Genomic DNA, 22,023 nt, shown 5'->3' on the forward strand with positions numbered 1-22,023 from the left:
ACACTGCAGACAAACATCCAACAACAGCCAGCGGGACATTTTTAAAGGGTTTTATCCAGATTGAAACTCCTTTTTAATTTTGCACTTTGTAGAACAAAAATATTTGTTAATAGCCCAAACCTCACAGTCACTAGTTAACAGGGTAAATCAATGAATACACACATCTATCTCACCCATCTATCTGAATACATCCCTCTGCTTTCTTCTTATAGAAAGCCACTAAGTCCACAATGGATATTTTTCTCTGAGGAGCTTTAAATATGAATGCCTATCCAGCTAAATATATATTATTCATACTGTAGGAGGGTCCAATCAGCACCTGTGCAACACAGCCAAGCATGAGACCCTAAACTCTAAAGCAGCTAAACTGTTGAGCTGCTTTATAAAGTATTTATTGCAAAATAGTAGATATTTTATGCAAAATGCTTAACCCCCCAAAAATATATTCACAAATATTCATTACACTATTGTGAATGATATGGGTAACACACAGGAAGAGATGTTTCATCTTAACAAAATAAAAACTGCAGAGCTGAAGACTGGATGGTGTGCAGAAAAAAAAGATACAAAGTTTGAAGGGAGCTGCACACAGCGCTAGAATAACCTTTGACACAGCAGAAAATAGCAAAGAAGACAGTAGATCGAAGTCACAGCAGACACCCTTAGAAACTTTGCTGCTGCAGCTTTCAGCTTTGGAGCTGCGGATAAACAGACTTTGCAAAGAGTCTCTTGAGACATGTGGCTTATGACAGCCTGGTGTCAACTGTCTCGCTATACTAGAAAGGAAAAAAAAAAAATGACAGCATGCAAATGTCCAACTGGTGTCGAGTGAATAAAAATGGCTTCAGATGTGCTTAAGGTGTGATGCATGTGCAACAGATGGATGAATGGACGGCTGTTGAGACACGGCCGAGTTGAAGAGGAGCAGGTGTGTGTAGTGATAAGGAAACATTAAGGAAAGAAACGGCAATGAAACGAAAAAATGCGACAGCTCCAACGCGAGTGAGGGAAACAGGCAGAGACGGATAAAGATGACAAACTGTAGGTGACAATAAAACACAGGATAAGGTGTAGAGGGGAATAAGGTAGTTCAGTTAGGAGAAACTCAGCAGGAAGAAGAATCATCAATCAAGACCCCGTGGGCAGTCCTCGGCGAACCTGAGCAATGTCATGACGCGGGTCATTGCAGTGGGAGAACTAAGAGCTAACGAACGTTTCAGTCAGAGGGGAGAGCAGCAGGGGTCTGCTGCTAAGAGGAAAAATCAGAACCATACCAGTGGCTTTTTATGATTTTTTTTATCAGAAAACAATATGTCACAGTTTATCCTAGGTCCTCGGTAGCCATGGATGAAATTGTACGGTCAGTGTGGTATTAAAAATGACATAAAACCGTCCTCAAGAGACAAGACACTTGCTTTAAGTACGATGTTGAAAGCAGGGACTGTTCAACAAATGTTCTTAGTATATGAAAATTCTTATGATCAGCTTACAGTCCATTTGTTTGGATACATACTGTAATCTTTTTCAATAAATGATGGTGAAGTCTGTGATACTGGAGCGTCTACTGATTTTCCACTGCTTTTCTTGGCAAGTCAATTAACTTTTGAATATTAAAAAGTCTAGTCCAAGGGGGCATCTTAAAATTATTGGACATGTTTTTGCTTGAAAAATGATTCAAACCGTATATTCAATTTTAAGAACTGCTGCAGATTCTTTCCCTGTTGATTTCTTTACTTGAATTGACATGTTGTTGTAGCTCTTACCATTATGCGGAGGTGTAACCATGGTATAGACACTAGGGCATTTTTATAAAGCAAAGTTTAGAAGAACAGGGAACACTAATTAACATTAGATCCTGACTAATTTTGTCGCCACGTGAGGAGATAAACAGTTAATGAAGTTAAGGTGATGTTCTTTGTGCGTAAATGTGCACAGTGTCGTTTTTAATAGGTAGCAACACGTATCGCTTCTGCTGTGTGCGGATCGCTGCAGGTCATGCAATTAATACTCTTCTCAGTCATTATTTCATCCACCTGCAACCCATCCGCTATTAATCAGAATGTTTCATGCTTCATGGGGACCATGAAGGCGTCACAAACAAGATGCTCAACAGAGACTGAGAGAAGGTATTAACTCAATAAAATGAAAAACAAATGACCTGTGCAAAAGCGCATATAGTATACTCGCTCATGATGTATTACAACTCATATGTTAAGAAAAAAAAACTCATTATTGTTTTGCTTTTACTTGGTTTTTCCACGCTGTAAATGTTTGGGAAAATATTCAAAAGCAAAATGACCTTCCAGATAGTTATTTTTTATATTGTGGAGACACAATTCTTTACAACTTGTTAGCAGGAGAGCACAACATTAGATGGAAAAATATCACACACGTGGGTGTTTCGAACCTGAATTGCTTTCTCTTCCTCCTCCCTCTTTTTTCTATCTTCCTCTTGCTGCTTCCTCTTCAGCTCCATCTCTGCTTTCCTAAAATGTTTGGAGAACATAATTTTTAACTGACAAACAACTTACAGTTTCAAACCTTTTATGTTGCATTTACCAACATTTCTATTGATAAATAACCACCACCACTTACAGTCTTCTGTCCTCTTCCTCCTGTTTGCGTCGCTGCTCCTCCTTCTCCCTGCTCTTCCTCTCTTTTTCCATCTCCTCCTTGATTTTTTTCAGCCTCTCACTCTCTTCCTCCTCCTGTTTCTTCTTTTGCATTGAGGAAAGCAGCTGCTCTGAGCGTTTCACCAGCCCCCGGTACTCTGTGTCAATCTCTTTCCAAGTCATCATCACTGTGGCCTGGGAGTCACGAGAATGAATGGTGGATCACAAAATGAGCAAATACTTTATATTTCTTTATCCAACTGTTCAATAAGTTCTCAGCCTTAAGCCTCAGAGGAGTCTGAAGCCATGAACTGCTTTGAACACCATTAGTACAAGGTGTTTTTACCAACTTTCTATCAGGAGAGAGAGTCATTTATACCATGACTCTACAACGGCACAACCTTCCCATGTGGCAACAAGGGAAGACACTGACTGACACCGGGCCTGTCACTTGCACACCGCAGCCACAATTCTCAATTCCCCGCTATGCTTGTCAGACAATCAGCGGGAGGAGAAGAGGTCACCGTATTGTGAAGATTCATTAGTGCAAATCTCTAATGGTGGCGCAGTGAGGGAAGATGACAAGGTCTCGTCCCTGACGTATAGAGGTCTGAATGACAGCCACTGGCATCTCATGCATTATTCACTCAGAGACGCTATGCCAGCAGCAATTTCTAAGCACTGAGAACGCCATGAGTGTCAACAGTAGGGCTGCTAATAGGCTAACAGAGGAACATAGGGGGAGGTGGAGAGGCTGTCTGGGGTAAAGGGGAGAGAAAGGGTCAGGGGTCACAGGTGCTTTATCCTGTCAATCAGGGTGCCTCGAGGAACCTATGAGAACTCAAAACATACCTGTTGACTGCATACATAACAACAACAACAACAGTACAACATTTCACATAACACAACCAGGGAATTCATCGTCCAGATGTTTGGACAGCATGCAGGTGTGTTTGTGATGATTTGTTGTACCTATAGGGTCCAAACAGATGAGTTCTTATTGCACAGGGAGAGCTGGGATTTCACTAACCAAGTCTGATAATTTCACGAAACAGCCTCAACTAAATTACATTATTGGAGAGGAGAGGATTTCTTGTTCACCTAGCTCTTCTTTTTATCCTGAGGTGATTGGAAATATTGATTCTGAGAGAAGGAACAAGAAAAGGGCAGAGCACACTGTGAAAGGGCACAGCGGACAACTGGAGAAGACAGGATGTGCCGGGGAGCTACAGGTGTGAATGCAGAGAAACATACAAATCCAAGACGTCTGTGAAAAACTTTCCCCGGATAAACAGATATTTCCTGAAAATCCTATTTCTCATGCTACGTTATGCTCAAAGCACCTGAAAAAGTGTCGTTGGTCAGGCCTGCTCACAGATATACCGATGGCTCACCTTTATCTTTGCTAACAGAGCGTCGATGGAGGCCGCCAGCTCCTGAACCTGCTTGGCCATCTCCTGCTTGCCCTCCTTCAGCCCGTTCACCACCTCGTTGAACCGCTCCATGTGTTTCTTCAGGTTTCGGACCTTCACTATACCATCAATGCTGTAAAGAAAGAGGAAAAATGTAAGTACAGTTGAACATGTTACTTATATATCTGAATATGTCATTACTCTAAAACACAGTAAAATAAGAATGCATTTTTCAAGTTCTGATCCTGTGTCCTTGTGTTAATTGTTATGTCTTGCCAAATATACTGTAAGTCCTGGTCAGTCTTCACTCTTCCTGTAAAATATTAATATACTTTTGAGGACTTATCTTGAACTCAGGGGCATAAAAATTAATTATTCCAATGAAAAGTGATTTGTGATGTCAAGCTAATCCCGCCGGTCATATAGTCACACTTTGACGATTAGCTGGTGGGTAGGTCACAGACAATATCACGGGACAGGGGTGCATGTGTCAGAAATGCATCATGTTACACAGCCATCTCACTAAGACTTAAAAAACAACTTTTGGCCTTTGATTTTGTACATTTCAAGATACTTTACTTCTCATCTTGTCTTGTCTCATTTTCTATCGCTTATCCCGGTAGATGCTTTACATTTTAGCCCAAAAAATATTCCTCATATTGAGCTGTGTATATGCTGATTTAAAACATTTTATCATGCATACTAGCACTCACAATTGAAATTTGATTCTAAAAAGCTATCTTAAAACCCATCATCTGGATGGCTGCTTTCACCAGAGCCATTTTTCCAAATGCAACCCAATACAGCGATACACATTTCCCAAAGCAGTGCAGTAGACATCATTTCTCCACAGATTACTTTCTGGATTGATCTGAGGTTCTAAATGCACGACGAGAGAAAACCATCAAAACCCACCAAGCGTGAATCAGTTTAACTAAAAAGCACAAAGGACAGAACAGGGTGAAAGGAAAAAGAGAACAAGAGTGGAGACAGACCGAAAGATAAAAGTAGAAATGATGCATGTATGTGAGTCTGTGTGTGTGTGAGAAGAAGACTCACCGTGGCTTATGCTTCCTCTTACACAACCACATGCGGACAGTCTTCTGAATCTTAATGCAGGCCAAGGCTCTGTACCTCATCTTGTTCCGAACTGCAGAAAGACGAGAACAAGACTCAAACAAAGACAAACAAAAACAATAATAGCGGCGGTCAAGAGGTGCTGAGGTTAAGGTGCTGACCACGAACAGTAACATCCCCAAATCTCTGTTGACTGTCATTCCACATCTCCCTTAACTCTCCCCTCTAACTTAATATCATCCCCTCTGTTATGTCTTTTCTTCTTCTAGATTTGAAATCACCGCAGCTCTCAACTCTTCAATCAATTACATCAATTACAGATTTATTTACAGATTTTATTTATTTATTTACAATTTACAGATTTTATTTGTCCTTCAGTGCAAGAAGCTCAAAAATAAATGTTAGATATGACCTCTTTAGATCGAAAAACAACACACAACAGTACAGCAAAAAAGAGGAAAAAGAAGAAAAATTATATAGTATTATGATAATAAAGTATGCATAAAATGCAATAATGGATACTATTAATCAGAAATGAAAACAAAAACAAGTAGAATATCTTGTATGCAAATACATGTTCTCACACAAATGAAACCTGTGATAATAAGGTGAAGCGTCGAAGGACATAAAATGGTCAGGGGCATAAATTTCCTCAGGTCGTTTATGCAAGCAGAGGCAACCATCTCTTATGACTTTAATGTAAATTCATTTGATGCCTTTTCACAAATAAGCAGAAGCCAGCCTGCACTTTGTTATATGGTGGAAATCAATAACTTTGCACAGTGTAATGGTTCAAGAAACTGCTTTTACAGTAATATTCCATACTGCTAGAGGCTGCTGCTTTCAATATTCAGAACTAATGAAAAAGTGTGAAATATGATCCATATAGCCATCAAAACTGTATCATAAACTGTGAAGAAATGACAAAGCATCTTACAAGTCAACCACTGGAAAGTGAAAAAGCTTAACTAACAAGAAAAAAGTGTGCCACTGGCTATTTTTCACTAATTCATTTCTTTTGATTCATTTGAAGGTTCATGTGATGTTGCTGATTTTCCAGTATGAGGAGCATATTGAACACTTGGAGCCTCCAATATGGGAGCTTTTTTTTTTTCTTTTAGAAAGGGTTTTACCACTAGCATCACCCAACTTTTAGGCAGGATTCACTCAGGTGAAGCAGCAAATGGCATGATGGTGACTGATGGTGCGTTTGGAGAAACGACTAATGCTAATCTACACTGCAGATTCTTGTATCGGCTGCTTGAGTTACACATCACAACTTCTGCTGTTAACTGGATTCAACCTACGTTTGATGACAGACAGGCTGCACCACTGGACCTTCTTCCAGCGGCTGCACACCAACCAGGTGTTGACTTTCTTCAGCAGCTCTGCCAGATGGTCTGGATCGGACTTCATGATCTGGTCAAACTCAGCAAACTGATGCACGCACAGACACACAAAAACACAAATTAAACTCTGATCCTTGTAGTTTTTGAGGCACATCTGTTTACTGAGTTCCGCATAATGACAGTGGCAACGCTAATCTGATGTAATCTGTTGATTTCTCTGTACCTTTCCAGGGCGGAAGAACACTCTGGTCAATCCAAACTTGAAGTCATTGTCATTTAGTCCCAGAGCTTTGAACAAAGCCTACAGAGAATCAGATTCAAATTCAGTGACACAGCAACATTGTATATGTAGGAAGAATGTAGGACAAATCCTGAGCTGATATTTTCCCAAATGAATCAGTGAGGCTGTAGGCTTTTCACAAAAACAATTAGGCTTTATTTCAAGCATATCAGCTATTCATTTAAACCCAACAGGAGACATTACAGTATTTTGCTCCAGTGAAGGAGAAAACTATTCAATTTATGAGATCCCACCTTGCAGAAGAGTCGTGGATTCAGGCGTGTAAGCTTGTCAGGCATATACTGTTTATACATGTTGTAGAGCTCATGGAAGGGGGCTCTAGAGGGGAAGCCCCCCTGCATCAGGTCCAGCACCGACACCATACCTGATCGAGGCAAACACACAAGCAAAGAAAAAACATATTAAAGACAAGGAAGATTCCCTGGGGAATTAGAGTGCACTGCAAAATGTGAAATACTGACGGCCTATCAAAAAACATTAAGAGCTTGAATACAAGCAAGCTGAAGTCTATACAAATCATACAGCATACACTATTTTATTTAATCTATCATCTCTAATGTCTGAGTTTGTGTGTGTGTATGATCAAGTGCCAAAAAATCTATATTTACGTGCAGGATCATTTTAACTTTAGCATCACTTAGCAGTAGACACTGATGTCATATATATCTATATATATGTTAGATGTTTTTTAAAGCAACATGAAGCACATAACAGACTTCAACTTCCATCAAAGTCTGTGCCCTATGTGCAGATGCAACGTTTCTGAATTATTTAATATGACTAAATGTCTAAAATGTGATGTCCATGGCAGTGCAAAACAAGGACAAACTGCAGTGAAATACAGTGTAATAACTCACTTCAGTCAGTACGTTTAACCTCTGTGGGATACAGTAGGAAGGCTGGGTGAAGGCACACAGGGTCCTACCTGAGCACTGCAGCTGTGAGAGAATCAGAGCTCCTTCAAACTGGTGGCTGACCATCTTCAGGTTGGGTTTTACACAACGGATGAAACTTGAGCCCTACACACACACACACACACACACACAAAGATCAATCAGGAAAAACTGACCAGTCTCAGCATGGTACTTTTCAATCTGTGCCTGTCAACTTTCAAAATCACCATCTGAACAACACGTATATAATAGTACTGCAGTAATGAGTGAACACATTTCAGTATATGCTGTAGACTTATAACTGACTCACAGTACTGCGAAGCTTTTCCAGCAGCAGGTTCAGCTGGGTCTATGTGAGCAAACAGGGGGGGAAAAAAAAAGATGACAAATGATTTTTTTATATTTTTAATGATGAAGGTGGCCAAAAAAGACGTGTCAAATGAGGCAACAGTCACACACAACCTCGTCACAAATGAGGGAAGGGTACAACCAGAGTTAACGGTCATGTGAGGTCGGAGCAGAGTAAATATAGCACCTTTTGACAACAAGGCAAATATAGACATAGCACTGACTTTACATTGTTCTACCTTGGGTCCAAAGACAGCCATTTCAGTTTTATCTATGTTTAACTGGAGAAAGTTTTGGCCCAAACAAACATTAAATTGCTTCATGCACTTACTGAGCAGCTCTATGGCACCATAGTGACATTTTGATATTGTTATAAAGATCTGTACACTGTCAAGATACAGTAAGGCGAAGAAGATTGAAACATAAGACATGTGACTGGAAGTTGTGTGTACTTTCAGCTCGCTCAACACATGTTGTGAGAAAAACATCAGTGTTTCATTCTTTATATCTCTTGCAAGAGATAAGAGTTAGAAAACACTGAAAAAAAGCTAAAAAGACAATGGACCATTGTGGAATATTCTGTAATGTGTTTAAATTGGTAAACAGTAGATTTGGAAAGAAAGAAAAGACATTAGAATCTATAAAAATAAAAAGAGTATTTTAACATCTACGTTAAACTCGGTGGATTCATTATCAGTATGAAAAATATATTTTTGTTTTATTTTAATTTGCACTACTGAAATCAAAAAGCAATCAAAAAGCATTGTCCTGAACTAAAAACGAAAACGTTATATTTAGTTGTACTTCTGTTCTGCGACTGTCAAACTCTTAACAATCGCTCTGACCTTGAACTTGTTGCCAACGCTGATGAAGCCGAGTTTTCCAGCTTTCTGTTTGGAGTCCTTGGCGGTGTTGGAGTTCTCAAACAGCTCTCGAACAAATTTGTCTTTCGATTCACACACTAAGCTCTCCAAAGACATGTGGAGGGCATCATTATTCTTCTCCACAAACCGAGTCTGTTGAGACACACATGCAAATGCATTTGTTTACGTAGTGGCAGACCTTTGCACAGACGTACACAGAAAAAAAAAACAAGTGAAGAATTCTTGAATCCCTGAAGCATTTCACAAACATGTCAAGGCAACTTAAGTATAAATGATGTATTATTGTGACATTTGGACCAGGGCAACAAAATATGAATCAAGCTGCAATGATTATTTGATGAGATGATCAATCAGCTGCTGTTTTGATAATTGATGAATTATGATTTAAATTGATTCAGGACTGCAAACAATTCAGCAAATAACAGATTACTCAGGATAATAATCATTAGTTGCAGACTTGAAATATGTTTTAACATGTGATTTGCTTCATTGATTGTTGACTTTTATTCAGCTTTAAAAGCTTGTAACTTCATACGGGATATATCATTAATCCAGCTGTTTAATGAAAATACTCAGATAGCACCCAGTCCTTACACAATGACATCTGTATTAACAACTACCGTTTCATAGCAGACTGCTCCAGCAAAGTGCCTGATGATAAAGCCCTCATCATCCCGAAGATTCCTGTGAACAGCCAGCTTTGACTTCCTGGGAACCTGAGTGAGAGAGGAGGAAAGCAAATCAAATTAAACGACAGCGCTAAAACACACGTATATACGTTCCACTCTAATCCTGTCCAACACCGCTTTACAGTAGGATGTTGTTTATCCATACCACTACTGAATGAGCACCACTGGTTTGGAGAATGAAACATTTGGCAGAGCAACGAAATCAAACAAAACAAAAATTACCACTATTTAGAAATTCAGAGATCACTAGTATTATAAAGGAACCCCGAAACAAACTGCCAAAATTATTCTTCAGGATAAAAAATAAAATTTGGCACCCAGTATTTCAAAGTCTCATTACTTTTATCAGTAAGGAGGATCCCAACGCATTATGCTGAGTATGAATTCTGTACAGTCAAACAGCACATTCACTTTAACATTAATATCTTTCAGTCTATTTAATGCATAGACTAGTCTCTAGTTATTTGAGTAATAGCTCTTCCTGCAGTACAGTGTGGCTATGGTAAGAAACAGGAGGGAGGGCCTGGTACTGTGCGTCATACACAATGACAAAACCAGTGCGCCGTCACATCACTGCCTGGTCTCACAAAAGAACTTCATACACAAAGAAAGAGAGCAGAACGCTGGAGAGGAAGCGAAGGCCGAAGGAGAGAGGGAGTAAGATGTAATGAAAGAAGAGGGAGGGGGGGAGGGAGGCAGAGGGAAAGAGAGCACAGCTGAAGAGGTCTGACCGTCAGTCTGAAGTGGTCTTTATGCTTGCTGTGAACAGCCAGTGCAAAGTGCTGGTCGCTGGGCTGAGGAAGACGGTTCTCTTCATCCAGAATGTCCAGGATTCCCACCAGCTTTGCTTCCACTAGATCTGGACACAACAATTAAACATGAATCAGCAACATTACTGTTATTATTATCATCATTATTTCGATTCATGTTTAAGTCCAGCTCTACAATGCACACTGTCCTGATGCCCGCGGATAACACAAAGCCTGAAAGCCCAAAAACTGCAAGTTTCATTAAATATGTCCATAAATTTGGGGACCAACAACACAATTCATGAATCCCTACTACGGTATTTAGTAGGCACTTAAGAAGGGGTGAGGTGACAAACATAGCTGCCATCATGATACAGAAGTTATAAAATCACAGAGCATTCAGTTTCTGAATTTTATATTAATTGGAAATTTCCACTGCTTACCATTTCTGGATGTGAATATTCAAAAGTACAAAACACGTCAGGATGCTTGTTTAGCCATTTGCCTGAATTATTCATACACTATGCTGTGTTTGGAATATAATCTAATAGCCAAGGACCCCTGAAAAAAATCTGCATGAACAAGCACCTGTGCATAAATCCTGGAGATTGATGACTGAATTAATAGCCAACCCAAACGGTCATTTGCAAGTCATAAATGTTATTCATGGCTGTCAGTTAACCTCGCACCTGAATAATCACAGCCTTTGAAATACAAATCAAACTGCTTCACCTTGATACACTGACTACTTCATACCATTAATTCGAGGATTCGTTGGAGGACAATGACAACAAAATCGAGGGGGCATTATTTCTCCAGCTTCTCATTGTATCGAATGAGGCCATAAAACCCACAACTACTCATTACGCTTGCTCCCTTCAGAGACATGGATATGCCATCTTCTTGGATAATGAGAAGCCGGTATTTTTGTCCCCCCTGACAGGTGTATTTTAGCTGCTCTGACGTGTAATCCAGAGCACAAGGAACGGCCCAAATGAATGCCATGCGGGTGAGCTGAAGTTACGCTTGAACCAACTTCAGTTTGTGGTGTGTGTGTGTGTGATCAACAGACGGCCGCGTCTCTGTCAGTCATTTTATGTTTTGCAACACAAGCTCTCAAAGGCAACACTTCATTTTAATGATGTCCCTCAGTGTCACTTGATGGTCCTACTTTCACGTCCAAAGATTACCCAAGGTGCAGATGCATAAAGATGTCAGCACACACACTCTACAAATGTTCATCTTTGATTGCTGTCATATGCCAGGAATCAAACATTTAGACACCTTCTTCACCTTCTGTTGTTTACTTGGATTTTATAGAATACAATTTTTGGTTCTTTGTCTTTTCATTTTTTGCAGGGAAAGAGTAAAGCTTTGAGAAGTGAATTTTTAGAAAGTGCAGAGTTTGAGAATCGAGAGTGTGCTTGGAGTGAAGCTGACACTGACACCTACCTATGCAGTCCTGGTTGTCAACATAATGCACCTCATTCACTCCCAGCCCTTCCTTTTGATACAGCTCTTGCTCCTGCACAGACATGGTAAAACATCAAAAATTAAAGCTAACACAGCATTTTGAAAATTGTTCTAATATAAATTTAGTTAGTATTTTTCTGAGTGGCTTCTTCAACCTCAAAAAAACAAAACAAAACAAACAAAAAAAAAAAAAACAGCACACGGTTCGGATAATGAGAAAGAAGCCTAAACCAGAATTGTAGCGCCTTAATTGGAGACCTTGGAAGAGAATAACGTTAAGAGATCACAGGAGAGAAACAAGCCTCATCGTGTCCCCTGAGAAATTAGCATTCTAATGAGCGAGCACAGGAGAGAAAAATATAAGTGAGAAGAGAAATACAGCGAAGCTTAGTGTGCCAACAACTTCCTCCTGGCTCGTCAAAGAGTCACTGAGTTTGGCTTGTGAGTGACATGACATGGCAGGTTTCCAAGGACAAAGACGTCCTGAGAAACCACCCCGTATCACCTTAATCCACTCGCTGCTCACTCACCTCTTTCAGAATACGCTCGTTGAAGAACTGCTGCAGTTTCTCATTGCAGTAGTTGATACAGAACTGCTCAAAGCTGTTATGCTCGAAATACTCTAAGAGGAGGGGGGGAAAAAAAAAAACATGTATTTCAATTAATTTTCCAAAATGAACATTTTTGTAAAGCCTGCGTTTATTATGGCAGTCGGGGGAATTTAATTCTCAAGCATGAGCCCTGGTAATGAAGTGTGTGTACGCATTAGGGTGCTTATATTAAGAAACAAGCTGCACAGACAAATGTCTCTTTAGTAGATTTAATTCTAAACACACCAATGAAAAAATGTGCCAGTTACACAAGATGCAGTCAATCTCAAAATGTGCAGAAATTCATATTTTTTATTTATGTTATTAGCGTTGTTGGGCAAAATATACACATTGTATAAAGTTTAACTGAATGTTCCACATTTTAGCAAATTCATTACCAAACCCAGCGATGTCCAACACCCCAATGAAGTTGGAGGAATTTTCGAAGGGGAAACACTGGTTTACTCGCTTGACCACATGGTCAAACAGGCGGCTGTACACTGCTTTGGCCAGGGCGTCGCGGGCATTGTTTGCCTGTTCCACCTTTAGAGGCACCCTGAAGGGAAACACAAAGTGGGGCAGTGAGAGACAGTCCGAAACTGGGACATGCTAGTCTCTTATTAAACCTTTCTCTTTTATTTTTTTCCTAATCAACCCAATTTTCACGTGGCAGGCAAACTTAAGCAGTGTTGATGTGACACTTTTTGCCGCATAGCGCTGTTCCCTGTCTGATCTGTACAGCTAAACTAGGTGGTTGTTTAAAAGTATGGTTTCTAAGCTAAAGACGAGGTATTAAATCTAAGATATGACCCCCTTGAACTGTAGATTCTCTAATGACGCTTTAACACAATTTATTTTTTAATCATTTAGAGGGGTTGAGTGTATGGCCAAAGTGCAGTTCCACAATGACCCAGAGTGAATCTCAGCTGTCCCATCTGGGAAGAAGGTGAATTTAAAATGGTCTGTCTTTTGCTATGATAGATCATTATCCACTTTCTTCTTTTGATATTCCACACAACCAGTCCTCAGAAGAAAAACGAAAAAGAAAAAAGAAAACCCTCATCCATTTCAAACAGGAATGGTCTTCCTATGCTAAGGCTGAGGAAGCCTATTCAGTCAGAGAATAACAGTAAGCCTAATAAAATGCATGAGATCCTTACAATTCATCTCAGTGACAGACATTTTTATCCATTGCAATGTTTCATATGCACACTAGTTAGAGACTCTGTCATTCTTGATACCATCACGCCCACCACCCCTTCGGGTACCCTCAACCTCCTGGGGCTCGGGTGGATCTGTCTGGGGCTTAATGACAAAACCAGGCCCCCTTTGCTGCACCTGCTCCCCAGACAGCAGGCCTTTACTATACTGTAGCCATGCTCGCCTGCCCCTTCAGATACAGGCTGCATTATTTATGTGGAGAAAACACTTCCAGGCCAGACCAGCATCTGGCCCTACTGAAATATTAATCTATCAAACCTGGCCCCATCACTCAAACACCACATCTCCACAAAAGTACACAAGAGCAGTGCCAATAGTGAACTACATACAATTGTGTAGAAATACAGTTTACATAAGCAAAATAACCCATAGGTTCCTCTACAGTTATGCTACCATGTCCCCTTTTTCACTGCAGAGGTGTGTGAGACATTCACAGAACACTTGCCTGTAAGGAACAATGAGCTCTATCATATACTCAGCTTAATTCACTGGAAGGATTTAATCTCATCGTCTGGCACAATAAAAAATTTCAACCACTCTGTAGGGTAGTACGGATAAGGATAAGCAACAACTGCAACGCCTTGCGTCATTTAAATTCTAGTTGGGTCACTCACCATATAGGTTACTCATCACCTATCGTGAACTTCCTGCCTTCACCCAGAGAGTTCGGCTGACAGTAGACAATGACAGTGACCTCTGCGGATCATTTTTGTTTTCTTGCCCAAGAAGTTGCAAAAGAGTCACTCTGTAGATGAATATTGTCGTTCTTACTTGATAACTGTTCCTTTGGCGCCCCCTGCTGTAGTGAGCATGACCCTGGTTGTGAGGCTGACACGCAAATCATCCTGGTCCAGACCCAGCAGATCAGCACAGAACTTCAGTGTCTGGCCTGACTGATTCTTCAGGACACAACCACCTTGAAACAAAGAGAAAGAGACACACAAATGCATTTCACAATCCTCAAAAAATCAACTTAGCACAATCTGGAAGAAGATGATATCTTTCCACTTGTATCAGTATATTTATTCAAGATGCTGATTGCAGAGACAGAAAGAGAAAGAATGAGACAGATCAGTTTGACATTAAATGCTGGTGATATCTAAAGGATAGGAGATCTATCTTCAATATTTTAAGAATGAGCTTTTATCTTAACAAATATCTGTGAATTTTACATGTTACATTTATTTCAATAGGCTACATTTTCAGTTCATGAAAGATTTTACAATTCATGTTTTTTAAACCCTGTTGCAGAGTAAAACTACAAAAAAGTATTTTTTTTCCTTGTTTCTGCCACTAGAAATGCAGAAAAAATGTAAGACCTTGGTGGCTTGCCTTGACAGTGATAAGCACTGTGGCTTAGACAAACAAGACAAACATGATTGTAACACAAAAAATGCACAAGATGTGAAGAAACATGTGGTTAGTCTGAAAACACTGAGAGTGAGAATCTCACAGTTTATTCTAAAAATGCTGTACATTCAGGGGTCAAAGTCCCAAAGAATTCATCCTTGCACAAACGCATCCAGCAATAGCAAATACATTTGCTTAACAAATTAAAAGAAAGGAGAATGGCTAATGGGTGTGAGTGTGTGTGTACTGACAGCTTATGTCTAACCTGAGGAACTCCCTGTCTCTTCAAAGTCAATGTTGCCCAGATGAAGAACGCCAGCAACCACCCTGAACAGGTCCAACTTCTCATTGTCATCCAGACCAATCTTTTTCATGGCCACGCACATCCTGTTAAAGTCGCCCTGGTCATCAAGAAGAGGGTCCTTCAGAGCACCGGCTTTCAGATGCTACAAAACACGAGCGAGTAAGAAGGAGTCGGGATCAGAAAAGAAACAAAGTGACAAGGACAAAGACGAAGTGGAATAATTCAATTCAAATCACGATTTACTCAAACAAGATGCAATTCCCAAATGGAAATCTGTATCGTATATTTTAGCAACGGTGTTCAGTTGTCATTTAATATTGAGTAAATCTGATTCTAAATTGAACTGGAGGTGAGCCAATAGGCCACACTCAACTATAAAAGCTGCATGTTACGGAAACATGGACCAAAATGTTTTACATGCTAAAAGAGCCCCCACTGGCAGCACACAGCAGACACACCATCCTACGACCTACAGCTGCTCTGCTACAGTAGCCTTGTCTCCAAATGTCATGACAGATACTGTAGTTGTAATGTACAATCAAAGAAAAAACAGAGTCACTGCAACATCTAGCAATACAATATCAGCTATGATTAAAGCAGAAAAAAACAGGCATGCAGAGTGAAATGCCACACGAAGAGAGCACGCTAGAATTTATAAAGGGCCAGGATAGTAGAATAATCACACAGTTGTGATTTACCAAGGCTGTACATTAATTGTAAATAATAAGACAAGAGACCATTTATAGTTCTTGTATTGAGGAGAACAAAATGCTTTAACTGCATTTTCATATCTTACTATCAAAATACAACAAGTAAGTAAGAAGTAATATTGATAGTGTGTACAATCAAAAATATATAATAATTGTGCAGCCCCGCATCTTACATTGAAAAGGCAAATAAACAAACGCCCTTTGTATTTCCTACCAAAGCAACAATCATCCCCAACCAAACCTGGTAGACACATGCAGAGGAAGAGGAAGCATGCACTCTTATTTCCCGTTTGCACTATAAACAGCAGCATGCAAAACCTGAGAGTCTCAGTGTTTATTATAGGAAAAAAATGCCGGATAAAGAGAGAGCACAAAGCCCTGATAAGAGAGGAAAGATCACCTTATTGTCCTATGTAACACAGACACGTGGAAGGACAGACAGATGTACAATGAGTGAATTAGCAACATATTCATACCTCACAATGTACTTACAACCACACAGCTTACCACACTTCCATCATTAAGTTACTGTTACTGATTTTGTAAGCAAACAGTAAGCATGTTAAAGACAAATACAAAACTAGAAATGGAAGAACAGACATCAATCTGCATTTAGGATCCAATAATTCAAGAGGGGAAATTCAAATCACGTGCTGTTTTGAAAGATTACTTCAAAAGCTCGATTGGCAAGGTGACAGTGAAACTGAAGCACTGCTAATCTAACATCGGCTGCCTCTGAAAGTCTAGAAACAAAACAATCTGGATGAATTAATCAGTATGAGTGCAATTATCAGCACAGGACCATAAGATTGACTGAAAGCAACTCCTTCGTTTGCATCTCACCTAATTTTCTGAAACTCTGATTAACAAAAAGAAGATATTATTCTGTCTTAGAAAACAGGAAGTGAAATGAAAATGTGTAATTAGTCCCTGAGAGACCAACATGTCACACATATTCCTCTAATTGTTTCATGATATTAATTACACATCTCCTACAGGCTTTGCAGCGCAGCTCAATGAGGCACTGGTTCTTTTCATGTTATATATAATTCATCAAATACACAGACATGAACTAATTTCTTGGCATGAAATATTCTTATTGACTGGTTCCTGCATATCATGATACATTTGCAGTTGGTTTCCTTGAATGTGGTCTGGGATTTGCTTTGAGTCCAGTGCTTGCTCATTATTGTTGGGAAAAGAATTAAAGTACATCCAACTAAATAACTAGTAAATGTATCGCTCAGGAAATCAAATCAAATAGTTTTACTTTAAAATAGATTTTTTTCACATAAAATATGTTATAATACATGCAATAGGCAAAAGTTACATAAGTCTCCAAAGCAGTCATGTAGTGATTAAACCAGAACAGAATGTGACGTTACCTCAGGACTCTTGCGGTTCTGCATGATTTGCTTATCAGAGTCCTTACTGGCAAAGAATCTGGTGCATCCTCGGTTCAGGTACTGCAACAGAAAAACAAAGAACCAGCTTTGAAACATTTAAACATGAGAAGTACTTTGATAAATTACATTCAGACACAGTATACATGTATTTCACTCATGGTGGTGAGCCCACTGGGGATATTTGTATTGATTTTCATCATCTAAAAGATTTACTTTGCTGTCTTCCAATATCGCTCCACAGCTGACTAGTAGCGAATCACATGAAGTAATTGCCTCTGTTGTTGTGGGTGTCACCTTGGGGACCTAATATAATGACACTATGATAAACACCTAAAGGAACAGCTTGAGCTGCTCGTTGTTCCGTTAAGTGTTGTTTTGTAGAGCATGTGGAAGAAAATAAAATCAGGGGTAAACACCTTGATGCTCTCTGACTCGATAAGTGAAACCAAAGAGAAAGAATCCACTTGTGAAATATTTTGTTCCATTGTGATTTCACTTGGGAGGATCCCTTCACATCACTAAAAATAAGCTTGTGTGACATCTAGTGGGCTTCTGTGGAACTGTCACTCAATTTACATTAAAATACATGGGAAAATATTAGTCCATTTAATCCCATAACTTTTGTTATGGGATTAAAGTTAACTTTCATTTCATTTTGGAACAGCACATCTGAAATAACTTAATTTGATTATTTCTCACAATACAGCATTTTCTTTTTTTGAGACACTGGTGTCTGTCAAAGCCCACTGACCCTGAAGTTGTCCGGAGAGTCCAGGTGCAGTTTCTTCTTTAAGTCCTCGGATGCTCCGGCGCACAGCCTGTAGAAGATGTGGTAGTTCCTCTCGTCGTTACTTTGCATGCATATTCTGGACTTCTCCAGTAAATAATGGGAGACGAATCCACCCACAACTGCATTCTGGGGACACAAGACAAGAATCAGGTCTTAAAGTCAGATATTAAAACTTATGTTCCAGACACAACAAATTAAAGACCATCCAAGAGTGTAATCAGCGATAATATATTACCTTCTCATTGAAGTGGATTTCCACAAACTTCCCAAAGCGACTGCTGTTATTATTGCGCACTGTCTTTGCATTTCCAAAGGCCTCGAGAAGGGGATTAGCTGAGATTTAAAATGGGAAAAACAGAATTAGGATCCCACTGCCTTCATACAGTACTGTATTGATAGTTTGTGGTTTGTTTTTACACTACCTTCTACAATTCTCTCATCAATATCTTGACCGCTTCCATATGTTGTGGTGAGATATCTACAGGATGGAGTTGAAATACAACAATGATGAATATGTATTAGTACAACACCAGAAGATAAAAACGGTTAAAGAGAAACAAAGATATTTAGTTAAAGCTTTCCTTTGCAGATTAGCTGGAGCTGCCAGACATACAGCTGCAGGAGGAGTAATAATGTGTGTATGGCCTTTTTGAATAATTCTTGCTCTTGACTGTTCCCCTTGTTTCTGTATAGTTTGGAAAAATGTTGGCTTTCCAAACCTTGTTGTTAGTTTTTAGTCTATAAGTTTCAAGAGACAAGTGTTGATCTATTTCTCATGAGATATTTGCAAGGTATCAGCAGTAACTCTTGATGGTCGGCCTGCGCAGTCCAAGCACAGTGGTGTAAGATCCTGGTTTGGTAAGAAAGGAGGAAATCTTGATTTTTAGTACCACTGTGTATCCTGTGAACATGTGATCAGAAGTGAGCAGACTAAAGGTGAGTACAAAGGGAAGATGTAGGGGGCTCATACCTGAGAACAAACTTTGTGTTTTCAGTCTTTCCAGCACCAGATTCCCCAGAAACTATGATGGACTGACTCATCTTGAGAACCTTCATGTCCCTGTAGGCTTTGTCGGCTGAGCCAGAAAAAAAGCACAACAATCACAGATCAAATAAAAGCATAGATGCTAGATTGTTTCAAAATATAACAATATAACAAGAGTTGAAGGTATTTTCTCCTGTATTGTTATTTTTTTGTACTGTATTATTAATAAAAGATTGACTGAACACCACAATCTCTTGATAAAGTACTATTACAGTATCTCAGCAGTTTTAAATGTGTTAAACTAGTTACATACATCACCCACTTACGTATCAGCGATCAGAAGGTGTGAACTCTCACCTATAGCATAGACGTGAGGTGGAAGAGTTCCCAGCGATCTCCCCCTGTATGCCTTGATGGCATCAGGGCCATACAGATTGGGGATATCATAGTAAGGATTCACAGCAATCAAGATATTGGCCACATAAGTCTGGAAGAGATAGAAATACAGATATGATTCGTCACTGTATTTAGAGAATGTTAATAAATGGCAAACATGCATGCATAAATTATTAAATAATGAGACAAGAGAGGTGAAAATGAACCCTGTGAAGACTACTGAGACACACCTTAACCTGTCTCCTTGTCTTGCTTTTCCCACCTACAAGCTGTTCCTCATTTCCTAAGTGAGTGACTGGGATCAGCATTGGATTTGCCAGTCTGACTTTATGACCCTTTTCTAGCTTCCCTCCCCTTCCCTCTTTACCACCTGGCACCTTTCCCCCCAGGGAAACAAGGGCAGGGATCCGGCATTCATGCTGTCCTCCAGCCTGTTACTATACCTCCTTACGATGTAATGAAGAACACTGATCACTTTAAACCCCTCTAAGAACACTTACATGTAAAAGATTTATACTTGTTCTACTGCAGATTAGTATGGAAGGAGAATAAAACATACATAGATGTGGTCTTTGCTGTACCGCACTCTGACATTGTTGAGAAGAGTAGCTTCATTCAAGTACATAAGGGAACCTGAGGAAAGAAGAAAAGGTAAACAAAACAATTAAAATGGAACTATTTATTGGAAAACAGACCTCATTTTAATAACTATCTGTCTGCTGACTTACAGTTGTCATCGACATGTTTGTTGACATCATCCTCTGCTGGAAAGACTTGGCTCATTGGAGCAAGAAAGGTCTGTAACACAAACAGTTTTCCTTTTAGTAACATTCACATGATAACATTTACATGTAGATGGACATGCAAGTGCCTGTCTCTACTTGTCCTTTCCAACTTCATGTATAAGATTATTCATTGTCCTTTGAAAAGCTTATGACACAAAACAAATACTTAATAGCATCCAAAACAGGGAGACATATTAGACATCATAAAAAGCTAAGCAAGCATGCATGAACATAAATCATTCATCATGCTTAAAGATCACAGTAATGATGTTTGGTGCGACATGTTCCCAGGCTAAATTAGTTACTGATATTCTCACCCTATTGTTTAAGAGTCTGAGTTAATGGAAATAAACTCAATGGAACAAGCCGGCTGTGAGAGAAACAAGGGGAGACATGGCAGGGTAATGAATAATTTGGTGGTAGAGCAACCGGATCTGAAAACCGGAGTGAGTAAGCGAGCGTATGTGGTGTAGAGGAGACAACGGTGATGTGCTGTACTGATCTAGTAGGAAACCAGTTAAGTCAATAAGACCATGTGACATTATTAAATGTTATTTCCTGCAATAAATATCAATATAATACACACTCTTTTGCTCCTCTTACATGTGCAATCATCAATATCACTGCCTGTGTATGTATGTGTGTCTGTGTGTGTCTGTGTGTGTGTGTGCTACGATGCATGGTTTATTACCACAAACAGGCCGTAAGCATAAACAGAATCTGCTTTGTGTGGCAGCCACAGAGGCCTTGGCTCAAACTGAACATGCCCATCCACAATAATAACCATGTGAGAAATGTCTAACCAATAAAATTGACAAACAAGAAGAGGCAGCCAGGCTGATGGTTGTATACTGAGCCCAAGCACTAATGAGCTCTGCACTGCAGTAAAAAAAAAAAGGACACTCAATGGGCCTTTCATTCCCTCGCTGAATGGGACAGTGTTTATGCCTTGCAATAAGTGATCATAAGTATCAAAAGTTCTGTGCTATTCCAAACGAGATTCACTTCAAAACACATTCAGACTGTGCTCAGCTAAGTGCAGCGCAACTTATTTTTATTTTGACATTATGGATTTATTTTTCAACTGGGTAAGAAAATTGGCTTTATTACCGTATCAGTTTTGAAAACTTCTAAATACTGTATGTGCAGAAAAGGTTCAAAAATAATGATTCAAAAGGTGAGGCTTTATGGAAATGCAAACACAGGGTTGTCTGACTTAATTGGCAATGGTAAATATTTTGGCAGTGCAAGGAATTCACACTCATTTATGAAACATAAGCTATAATAATAATGACTGCATTGCATTTACTGTTTCCAGTTGCAGGGTGCTGTCCATGCTGGCTCTCCGTCATGACCTACTGGGACACTTTAACAGAACTGTGCCATCATTAATGGGATTATTCACACCTGTGCTTTTCCTGCTATAACAGGTCAGAAATATTACAGTGATAAAGGGCTCTAATTAATGTTATTAGTCACACTTGCCAAAATGTCTTGAGGTGAGAAACGTCTATACGTTAGCTGTGGCGAGAACGCTTCAAACAAAACACATGCGGGGGCGACTGCTGGAGTACATGCCCGTTGTAAACATCAGAGGCCTGCTTGCTGGGCACACGTGACGGCTCAGGTGTAACAGGTGGCCTTTACCTCCTAATGAGCAGCTCTCCCTCTAGGCAACGCTATCAGAGCACCTGCTGCT

At 39.7% G+C, this 22,023-nt stretch overlaps 1 protein-coding gene across 2 annotated transcripts in view; it reads right to left on the reverse strand.

Moving 5' to 3' along the window:
* The window catches only part of myo6b (myosin VIb), a 34,975-nt gene that overhangs the window by 8,512 nt on the left and 4,440 nt on the right, over positions 1–22,023 (reverse strand). Inside the window, exons 3-27 of one of the 2 annotated variants that reach the window (XM_046412499.1) lie at positions 20,268–20,337; positions 20,099–20,172; positions 19,501–19,630; positions 19,129–19,234; positions 18,581–18,636; positions 18,394–18,491; positions 18,120–18,284; positions 17,348–17,428; positions 15,214–15,394; positions 14,370–14,514; positions 12,776–12,933; positions 12,318–12,409; positions 11,767–11,839; positions 10,297–10,424; positions 9,497–9,592; positions 8,838–9,008; positions 7,955–7,993; positions 7,677–7,770; positions 6,985–7,115; positions 6,674–6,751; positions 6,409–6,538; positions 5,084–5,174; positions 4,007–4,157; positions 2,596–2,807; positions 2,408–2,486 (exon numbers count right to left, since the gene is read on the reverse strand). In XM_046412499.1, coding sequence (XP_046268455.1) covers positions 2,408–2,486; positions 2,596–2,807; positions 4,007–4,157; positions 5,084–5,174; positions 6,409–6,538; positions 6,674–6,751; positions 6,985–7,115; positions 7,677–7,770; positions 7,955–7,993; positions 8,838–9,008; positions 9,497–9,592; positions 10,297–10,424; positions 11,767–11,839; positions 12,318–12,409; positions 12,776–12,933; positions 14,370–14,514; positions 15,214–15,394; positions 17,348–17,428; positions 18,120–18,284; positions 18,394–18,491; positions 18,581–18,636; positions 19,129–19,234; positions 19,501–19,630; positions 20,099–20,172; positions 20,268–20,337 — 2,829 coding nt within the window. The other variant, XM_046412498.1, reaches the window with a different exon arrangement.

Source organism: Scatophagus argus, chromosome 15 (genome assembly GCF_020382885.2).
Source record: "Scatophagus argus isolate fScaArg1 chromosome 15, fScaArg1.pri, whole genome shotgun sequence".
Lineage (NCBI taxonomy): Eukaryota > Metazoa > Chordata > Actinopteri > Scatophagidae > Scatophagus > Scatophagus argus.